Here is a 10,379-nt window from a genome sequence, read left to right on the forward strand (position 1 = left end):
ACGATGCCCTTGCCCCTTTCGTGTGTAAAACGACTGAATGTGGGTTTCGTGTAGCGCGGTGGGGAGGGAGAGGAGAAACGTCCGGCCGTGCCACAGTCGCGTTTGGGTCAAAGGCACACGTGGAAGCAGTCGGCCAAAGGCACAATGCGGTGAATTTAGCTGTGCGCTAAGGAGGTTCCCGGCTCCAGGGGTGCGCGGCGCCTGCGCAGTGGGCCCGAGGCATCGCGCGCTGCAGGAACCGGGAGACCCCCGCCCCCGCCCCTCGCCCTCCACCGCGCGAACGCGCACGTGAACAGGAGCGCGGACGCGGCGGCGATTGCGCCTCACTTCGCTCAGCCCTTGCCCGGCAGCAGAAGGAGGGAGACGCTCCCCCGAGACGCGGGTGGGTTCGGTGGAGAGTCGCGGGCTCGCGGGCGGCGGGGCCTCCTCCACTCCGGCGGGCCCGGGTCCGGCCGGCCGCCCATCGTACTGGCTAACTGGCTGACTGACGCGCCTCGCCGCCCCCGCCTCCGCCCGCGCCCCGCCCAGCCTCATCTCTCCCTCAGCTCTCCCGGCTCGCGGGCAGAGTGAAGCGCCTCTCACTCCCTGCCCCTCTCCTCGGCCCTTTCTCTTCCCAGCACCTCGGCTGCTCCCCGGTGGCAGCGGCTGCAGCCCACAGCAGCGAGCGGCTGGAAGAGGCAGCCTCGAGGATGAAGTGCAAGCCCAACCAGACGCGTACCTACGACCCGGAGGGGTTCAAGAAGCGGGCGGCGTGCCTGTGCTTCCGGAGCGAACGCGAGGACGAGGTGCTGTTAGTGAGTAGCAGTCGGTACCCGGACCGCTGGATCGTGCCGGGCGGGGGCATGGAGCCCGAGGAGGAGCCGGGCCGTGCGGCGGTCCGAGAGGTGTACGAAGAGGCGGGAGTCAAGGGGAAGTTAGGCCGGCTCCTGGGCGTCTTCGAGCAGAACCAGGATCGCAAGCACAGAACGTACGTGTATGTACTGACTGTCACGGAGCTGCTGGAGGATTGGGAAGATTCGGTTAACATTGGCAGGAAGCGAGAGTGGTTCAAAGTCGAAGATGCCATCAAGGTTCTCCAGTGCCACAAGCCCGTGCACGCCGAATATCTGGAGAAACTGAAGCTGGGCGGCTCCCCAACCAATGGAAACTCCATGGCCCCGTCCTCGCCAGACAGCGTTCCCTAGTATGTACCACTCGCGCCCGCGCAGACTTCTGTTTGTCCGCCTCGCTTAAAATGCATCCCGCCTGGAGCACCTCTCGTGCCATGTGCGGTCTCACCGGGAGGAGGGAGGCTTCTTTTGTTTCCTTGGCAGACCCTCTGAATCACGCTTGCAAACTGTCTCGGGTGCCAGGCCCTGTTTTCAGACAGTTCGCACGTTTTTCAGATGCTTTCAAAATCGCTTCTTGGTTACACCGTAACATGTTTCGGGAAGCCTAAGCCGCTTGGGGTTTTAGGTGCCTTAACTGCTCACCCTGCTTTTGGGGGGTGTGTGTGGCCGCTTGGGGTTTTAGGTGCCTTAACTGCTCACCCTGCTTTTGGGGGGCGTGGGGGGGAGTGTGTGTGTCTGCCTTTGCGCCCTGTGATGTTTTTGGTTCTTTTACATTTCACACAGATTCACGGGTGAGTCTGCGTGCGCATTTTCATACCAGTCTTGTGGTTTGTTTGGTAGTGGAGGCCTTTAAAGTCTTACCAGCTTGGTTGTGTGGGCATCTTTTAGTATTTTTTTCCCCTTGAGTTGTTTTCTCCTTTGCAGCGTTCGCCCTTGTTGTCAGGGAGCCCTTCTGTGGTGGGAGTTGGTTTAAAAGATCAGTTTTGAATTTGTTAAAAAATTAGGGAATTCTACCTCTTGTGCTCTTTCTGCACTCGACAGTCACGTTAGCTTCAGAAATGGGATCTCATTTGCCCCTTTCAGAAATTTTTTTCTATTTCTATGTAGACCATTTGGTTTTCAAAAAATTTTCGCAAGTGGTAATTTTTCACTGCTGACTTCAAATGGCTGTTTCCCATGTAGATTAACCTTATTGAATTGATGCTGCTGGGGATCTGCTAGCTAAACACATCTTACCACAAAAACTGTACTCACAGAATTTGATTTCCCATGCTCAACTTCCAACTCCCATTGCCCCTTACTGGATAGCATAGAAGAAACATGGTTCTCTCAATTTAAGTTCGTTTTTGAAAAAAAGTGGTCTTCCTCCCATATTTGAATATGGTGACATTCTGCTTGAACTTCCCTGACTCCTAGTAACCAAAGGAATGGAATCTTTTATGGAGATGAGATCCCAACTTAGTTACCTCTAGTGATGTTCAGCTGGTACAGAGTTGTCAAACTATTAGGATACCTGAACAATTTCTCTTAATGATAGAGAGTAATTGTTTTGTCTCACAGGACAGCCTATTCTGGGTGCAGGTGACCAGCACCTACAAGAAGAAATTAACATTGCCTGTAATCCAAAAACCTCCTCCTCATTTTTTTGCTCTCCTGTCTTTTTAATACCATAGAATAGTTCGTTTTGAAACTGTCTCTACTTTTTTTTTTTTTTGTTGCCCCCTTGTGTGCTTTTTGTATTTTACCCTTCAGAACACTTAAATATTTTTCTCTATTTGGAGTGCCTTGTAATTTCACAAACAATATTTTTTATCCTGCTAAACAGTGGGTGCCGTTGCACTTTATAAAATGTGGTGCCACTGTTTAGAAAACAAATCTTATAACACATTGAAGTATAGGTAAACAAAGTACAAATCTCAGTTTCTCAAAACATTTTCTGCACTAATGCTACCAAAGGAAAGAGTAAACTAAGAAAGAGTGGCTTTTTAAAACTTCTAACAGTTTTATTATCTGAATTACATGGTTTGATCAAATATGGAGTATTTTTCTATTTTTCTTGTAACAAAGTGATATATATATTTGAACCTCATATTTTTAAAAAAATACTTTTTAACTTTTAATTCCCGAGGTACAAGTGCAGGTTCGTTCCATAGGTAAACTTGTGTCGTGGTTATCTGTTGTACAGATTATTTCATCACCCTGAAACACGCATTTTAAATTCCAGACAAATAGACTTTTATTATTCAGTCTCAAATAGATCTTAAAATTTTCCTCAATAACCTAGTTATTTCAGAAGGTTCTTAATTCTACATTAATATTGACCTAGGAGATATACTAGATTGTACTTTCTGGATATTTTTGTAGATAAAATTTATTCCACATGAAACACTGTCACGAATACTTTGGAGACTTAACTTGTACTTGCTATCATTAGAAGTAATTATGCATCATCTTATTTGGTTCTTAAGTTATATATCTGACAAAGTAAAAAATAATGTACAGTATTCATAGTAACCCACTCTTAAAAATTGTTAGCTTGTATATATGTTGTGGTTTTTCTTTTTCTTTGTTCCAGAAACACTGAGAATATGTAATGCTACTTTCCAAGACTTATTGTCAATTTAAATTAAGCAGTCTTTGAAAAAAATTTCTCTGGAAATTAGCCTCATCAAAATAGTTAAGAGCACCAAGGAGATTCTTTTTTCCTCTTCAAAACTCTAAGTCAAGAGTTTCAGGTTTAAAAGCATTAGTGCAGAAAACGTTTTGAGAAACTGAGATTTGTATTTTATTTACCCATACTTCATTGTGTTACAAGATTTGTTTTCGGAGCAGTAGCACCACACTTCTTTTTTTTTATTTTAATTTTTTTGAGACAGAGTCTCCCTCTGTCTCCAGGCGCCAGGCTGAAGTGTAGTGGTGCGATCTTGGCTCACTGTGACCTCTGCCTCCCGGGTTCAAGCAGTTCTCCTGCCTCAGCCTCCCAAGTAGCTGGAACTGCAGGTGCACGCCACCATGTCCAGCTAATTTTTGTATTTTTAGTAGAGATGGGGTTTCACCATGTTGGCCAGGGTGGTCTCGATCTCTTGACCTCATGATCCGCCCACCTCGGCTTCCCAAAGTGCTAGGATTACAGGCCTGAGCCACTGCACCTGGCCACACCACATTTCTTGAGAATAGAGGTGGTATATAGAAAATTTCTACCACCTCAGTGCTCCAAAAATTGATGTACAGTTGAGATTTTTTTTCCTTCTAAGAGTATTAGAGTTCACTTGTGCATATTTTCTTTTGTGATAGCAGGAAAATGTACACCTAAATTGTATAGCCCTCCCTTGATAAAGAAAGGAAAAAGAGTACTCTACACAGACAATTGAGGTTTGCAGACATGAATCAGAGATTTATTTTCTGCATGTTTTATAAATAGCTTACATTTTCAGCTGGTCAAGTGTTTTATTCTTGTGAATATATAAAGAGGAAAACAGATTAATATAGATGCATATACTGGAAATGTAATTGGTACTGTCTATAATATATACAATTTTTTCAAGAAATGTGTGTATGTGTTTAAATATAAAATTTGTTGACTACACTTTAAAGAAACAAACTAAAGGGAAGAAATTCTAAAATAATTTGAGAAGGCTAGTATAAGAATGCCAATTTGTTTACATTTAGAAAATGTGGGGGAGCCACCAGGTACTCTCAGAAAGACTTTCATCAGTATTTTCCTGGTAGTGGTCTCTTGATAAGCTATTAATACTAATGGTAGTTAGCAGATTTAAAATATGTTTGGGCAAACAGCGCTATAAGAAGTGGAAGCCACTGTGCTGACTGTGCTAAAACGTAACACTTTATAACTCACGCCTGTAATCCCAGCACTTTGGGAGGCCAAGGCAGGGGGATCACTTGAGGTCAAGAGTTGGATACCAGCCTGGCCAATATGGTGGAACTCCATCTCTACTTCTAATTATTAATGAATTAAAACTACAAAAATTAGCCAGGTGTGGTGGTGCCTGCCCGTAGTCCCAGACTCATTGCATCTGCATTAGATAATTCTGTGGAAGTGAAGTGCTTGATGCAAAGTGGTTGATGTACATAATAAACCCTGATACATTTGTCAGTTGGAGGAATTATTAACATAAGCCTGCTAATTGTATGTTGGTCTGTTTTTCTAGATGAACAGCAAAGATGTTCAGAATTGTGCTGAAACTAATGTTGATGTGAACCCAGTGGTGAATGGAATTGTCAAGTTCAGGTGAGCACTTCTGTGTTCTGAAGAAGACAGCTCATCTGGTTTCTTCCTACATCTTGGGACACTCCTTCCCTGTCTATACCACTGACTCTTGCTCTGGTTGTTGTACTATTATATGTGAACAGACTCTTAATTCAGCACCTATAGCCTTTTGTTGTGCTTTTTTGATGTGTCTGCTTTCTTCGTTAGACTATGATGTCTTTGAGAGGGACTATTTTTCCTTACTCTTTGCAAATCCTGCATCTGAGACACTACTTGAAATATGGTTGGCATTACTGAAGGTTCTTTGATTCAATTAATATTTTGTAATCACCTTGTGGCAAAACATTCCCCTTCCAATCTGGTGCTAGTAGAGTAAATGCTATCTAGGCACCATGTGTGTGGCTTTTGTATATCAGGTGTTTCAGAAATATTTCAAGGCAGTTGTAAGATGTTTGAGGACAAGAATTATTATTCCTATTTCTATGTGATACCACACAGTAGCTGCACAGTTTTAAGATTATGCCATCACCTTAGGGTAACGTTTTGTAGAATCAGTCCTTCGTGTAACAACTCTAGTGTTTTTGTACTGTTGATGATTTGCTTAAAATTTTATTAAAAAACTATCACTTGCTATAAAGGTAATTGTAAAAATAAATACAGTGGATGCAAGGTAATGTTGTGAGTTTTTATAAAAATACGTTTTAAAATGATATATAAAACTTTTTTTGTAATGCCTGCCCTAACCACTTCTTACATGTCATCTTAACATCTTTTTGAGGAAAACATCCTCATTTTACAGATTTAACATGCTGTATTATTTGATGCCAGAGCTAACAGGCTATATCATAGCAAGTTTCCAAAGTTCATTATGCCATTTAGTTGTCTAGGTTTCTTTTGCCTCTCTCACTGATCAATTTGGCTGTAGTTTTCATACCTTTTCCAGTGCACACAGCTAGCTCCTCATCCTACCTAGTTCCCGCATATGAGAATGCAGAGGGCTGAGAGAGGGCAAAATTGTTGTCACTTGGAAAAGGCATTTAGGAAAGAGGCTGCTGTAAGAGGGGAACACAAAATGAAGGATTTTTGAAAAAAGAGGACTTGGATCAGCTGCCTCCAGGAGAACAACTTTAAGAAAATAACAAAGATGTTTAGAGGAAATCTTGCAGAGTTTTGCCATGGGATACGTGATATCAGCAGTCTCTTCCAGCTCCTTACAAATGACCCAAAATGGCTCTAATATGGTAGTATGTTTGATGTTTTTTCCTTCACATTATAAAGCTATTACATCGATAAAAGCTTGGACTCCATTTTAGTGTTACACTCTTCCTCATGATACCAGTGAAATGTATTGAGTCCCCAATTGTTACATAATTTAAAATAAAAATGTAACTTCTTGATTTATTGTTTTTTAAATTGTGATATGGTACTGTGGTTACGTTGTTTAAAAAGATGTTCTTATCTTTTAAAGAAGTGTACTGAAAAATGTACAGGTGAAATGATACGCTACCGGTATTTGCTTCAAAATAATCTGAGAGTGAGGTAATTGAGTGCATAGATGAAACAAGATTGGCCGTGAATTGGTAATTGCTAAAGCTGTGTGTTGGATGTTTGAGAGTTCATTATACTATTCTCTATACTTTTGTATATGTTTGAAATTTTCCATAATAAAAATTGAAAAAAATATGCTTCAGAGTTTACTTGTAGGCCCCCTCTCTCCCTAGACTTAAGTGCAGAAGGCTGGTCAGAAGACAGACCCACAGCCCAGAAGGACTCATTCCTTCTCTCCAAAAACCTAGCTTTCGTTCTTGAGCTAAACTTGTTTGCAGACTGCTTTTCCCTTAGTGTGAATTTTTCCTTACAAAGTCCCCAGTTCTACATGCCAAAGGACTTTAGCCCCATCAGTATGTCACACATGACCAGAAAACTTTAAACCCTAGTGGTGGATGTAAGCTTAGGTTTCCAGTGGGAACGCTCATTCTACTATTTACCTTTATTTAAAAAAGCACTGAATTTTTTTTTCTAATTACAAAATTAATTCATCTTAATTTCAGAAAATTTTGAAAACTCCGTAACCAAAAATGAATAAAATCTGTTATTTGACAGCACAACAGGGTGACTATGGTCAATAATTTAATTTTACTTTAAAAAAATAACTAGAAGTGTAATTGGATTGCATGTAACACAAAGGATAAATGTTTGCGGTGATGGATGCACCTTTTACCCTTATGTGATTATTATACATTGTATGCCTGTATCAAAATACCCCATATACCCCATAAATATATACACCTACTGTGTACCCACAAAAATTAAAAATTAAAAAAATTAAATGTAAAAAACACACGAGCCTTTTACACAAATAACCATTTAAATATATATATAAATATAATTTCCAGTCTTTCTATTTACAAATATAAATATATATAATTCAAACAAGGATAGCACAGTGTGCCTCATCCACCAGAATAGTTCCAAATAATCCATGACCTTTTTATTGTTAAGCATACGCCATACAGGCATATCGCTATTTCTTAGAATGCTCAGAGAGCCATGATGGAATTTTTGCTGCTTCTACCTTGCGCAAGTACAGAAAGCATAGCAGAAAACTTCGGTCTGAAATCTAGACCAAGCTCCACTCACCAAGACCTAGTGCAGGGTGGAATCGGCCTGTTTTGTGTTTGTTTTTGTCTCCTAATTCCCACACAGACTTTTTTTTTTACCAAGCACTGAGGCTGGGGACGAGCCATCAATTCAGAGGAACTGCTCTCATACAATTGCAGTGTATTTGCTAAAAGTGGGCCTATTATTTGTTTACCTGTTTTCCAGAAAGTTTTCGTCTTCTCTGACTTCTCAGCAAGCCACAGTATCACTGCCTCTGCAGGCCCTGACCCTCATGAAGTTGCTGCTCCTCTGGGCACAGTGGTACCCAAGTGGTAAATAAGGATACCACCACTGTGGTCTCAAAAGGGAATCCTGCTCTCCCTTTTCTACTTTCTTACCCCATAATGTGCCCACACCCTTCCCTAATTTCCTACAGCACCATCAGAGTCTAGCCCGTGACTTTTAATGAGATTTTACTGAAGATTACCAGATAATGTGAGGGAAATGTAATAAAAAAAATACAATTTACAACTACTGCGCAGTGTATAGTAGAAGGGTCAGATGCTTTGTAGGTTTTGTTGCTAGACTAGTTCTCTGACAGAGGCTGACTCCAAATGGCCTAGAGAAATCCCTCTATCCTTAAACCCCTACCGCTACCAAAAACTGAGAATCTGCAATTTCAAATTATGGACATGGATATTCCCATACCTGAGGAGAGGAGAAAACTGCTCCCTCAACTCAGTCTCCAAATATCACCTGAGGTGTCTATTTCTATTCCCAGAATTAAGGTTATAAACCTGAAATCAATGAAATGAATCAAAGGACTAGAATGTGGTGGGTTGGGAATGAAAATTCAGTTTTATCTTACTCAAAAGCTCATGCTCTTTTGGTGAAGATGATGACGATATCTCATAGTGAATTCAGTGGTCCTCCTCTATACCGGATGGTAAACATGGAGAAGTGAAAAGCCCATCCATGGTCCGAAAACATCCATTAACATTGTGACCTGTGTAAGCCTTCACAGCAATGTGAAGAAGCAGGCCAGGACCTCTCAGTGTTTAGACTTTTGGGTCAGTGCTGAGGGGATAGAGGGCTGAGGGCAGAGTTGGTAACAATTATTTTTCTTTTATCTACTTACTCAAACTTACATCTCATTTCTTGGGTGTTACAAAGAAGACATACATAGTAGGACTGCAAAGTCATTCTTAACAGATGGTTCCAGTGGTGGCATCACGCACCCTAGTGGACATGTTAGGAGTTAGCTTATTCCTAATGTATTTTTAAAGAAAAATTTATTACACTATTTTCACATAAATTATTTGAGCTCAAAGTCAGATGGGGGCCGGTAGAGGAAATTCTGTTAGTTCCAATTCAGATGAGAAAATTGAGTCTCAGCAAGGTTAGGTAAAATGATATAGGTCACAATTCCAATATGGAACAAAGCTGGGATTAGATAACCAGGTATGTGGAATGCGGTTGCCATTCTGCCATAAAAAATGGCTGCTCTCGCCACAAAAACAAGAAGTGTAACTATGTGAGATGATGTATATGTGGATTTGCTTCACTATAGTAACCATTTTACTATCTATATGTATCTCATAACATATATACCTTAAATATAGACAAAATCTGTTTATATATGTACTGTTAGATTTGTTTTAGAGCAAGGAATCCTTTTCTAGAAACACTTGCTGTCCAAGACCATTTACAATGACCTTTTTCTAATCCTGAATTAAATCTTAGTACAATTACTGTATGAACAAGAAGCCTTCATCATGTTTCAATCAGTAAAATTTTGAGTTCTTTAAGCTGTATTTTTCCATCTAGCTTTAACCTGGTAGATAAATAGTCAAGTATTTGCATTGGTCTAGTGCCTCCATCCTTAAAACTGTGCTTTAGCTGTGATAAAGCTATTCAGAACTTTAGGCCAAGAATTCTGCTACCTCAGGGTATGTGGGTTGAGCAAATCAGACATAGTTCTTGTCTTTGTGGAACTCTCAGTGTATTGAGGAGACGGATTATACATTCCAACAAAATATACTAAGTATTTTTTATGATAGTGGGGATTCAGTCGGCTCTGCTAGCTCATAGTCCAGGGAACTAACCTATACAAGGCGAGGGAGAAGAGAAAAAGTTTCTTGGAGAAAATGCCATGTAATTTGACATCTGAAGGATAAATGGAATTTAGCCAGTAAAAGTAGGGAAAGGGTATTCCACAGAGAAGGAAGAACAAATAAGAGGTTCTGGAAGACAGATAAAATATGGTGCTTTGGGGAACAGGAGGAACTTGTTCATTATGTATAGAATAATGTAGGCTAAGGGTATAAAAGAGAAGAAGGGATCTTCTGGAGATGAAACTGATGGGGTAAGAAAAAGCCAGATTATAGAGAGTCTAATGTGACTTGTTCAGGTATTTGAGGAAAGGCGACATGACATCAATCCGAAGAGTAGAAAATTGTTTGCTAAGGGGCTAAGATGAAGCTGTGGTAATAGTTCAGGTGAGAAATGATGGTGACCTGAACTAGGGTGTTGACTATGTTGAAAGAAGTAGACACACTTAAGAAATATGTGGGCCAGGCACCACAGTGGTTCATGCCTGTAATGCCAACAATTTGGGAGGCTGAGGCAGGAGGATTGCTTTGAGCCCAGGAGTTTGAGGCTGCAGTGAGCTATGATTGTGCCACCGCACTCCAGTCTTGGTGATCAAGCAAGGCTTTGCC

At 41.2% G+C, this 10,379-nt stretch overlaps 1 protein-coding gene across 1 annotated transcript; it reads left to right on the forward strand.

Moving 5' to 3' along the window:
- Nucleotides 1-563: 563 nt before the first annotated feature.
- LOC105730445 (diphosphoinositol polyphosphate phosphohydrolase 3-beta) lies at nucleotides 564-6,961 on the forward strand. Its single transcript, XM_012471696.2, has 2 exons — nucleotides 564-1,183; nucleotides 5,000-6,961. Coding segments are annotated over exons 1-2 (495 nt in total). The 5' UTR covers nucleotides 564-689; the 3' UTR covers nucleotides 5,001-6,961.
- Nucleotides 6,962-10,379: the final 3,418 nt, after the last annotated feature.

This window comes from Aotus nancymaae, unplaced genomic scaffold (genome assembly GCF_030222135.1).
Source record: "Aotus nancymaae isolate 86718 unplaced genomic scaffold, 86718_ANA_hifiasm-v0.15.2.pri h1tg000058l, whole genome shotgun sequence".
NCBI lineage: Eukaryota > Metazoa > Chordata > Mammalia > Primates > Aotidae > Aotus > Aotus nancymaae.

Bases quoted from the DNA above. Each gene is read 5' to 3' on its own strand.
- LOC105730445 (XM_012471696.2), top strand. From the start codon at position 690: ATGAAGTGCAAGCCCAACCAGACGCGTACCTACGACCCGGAGGGGTTC.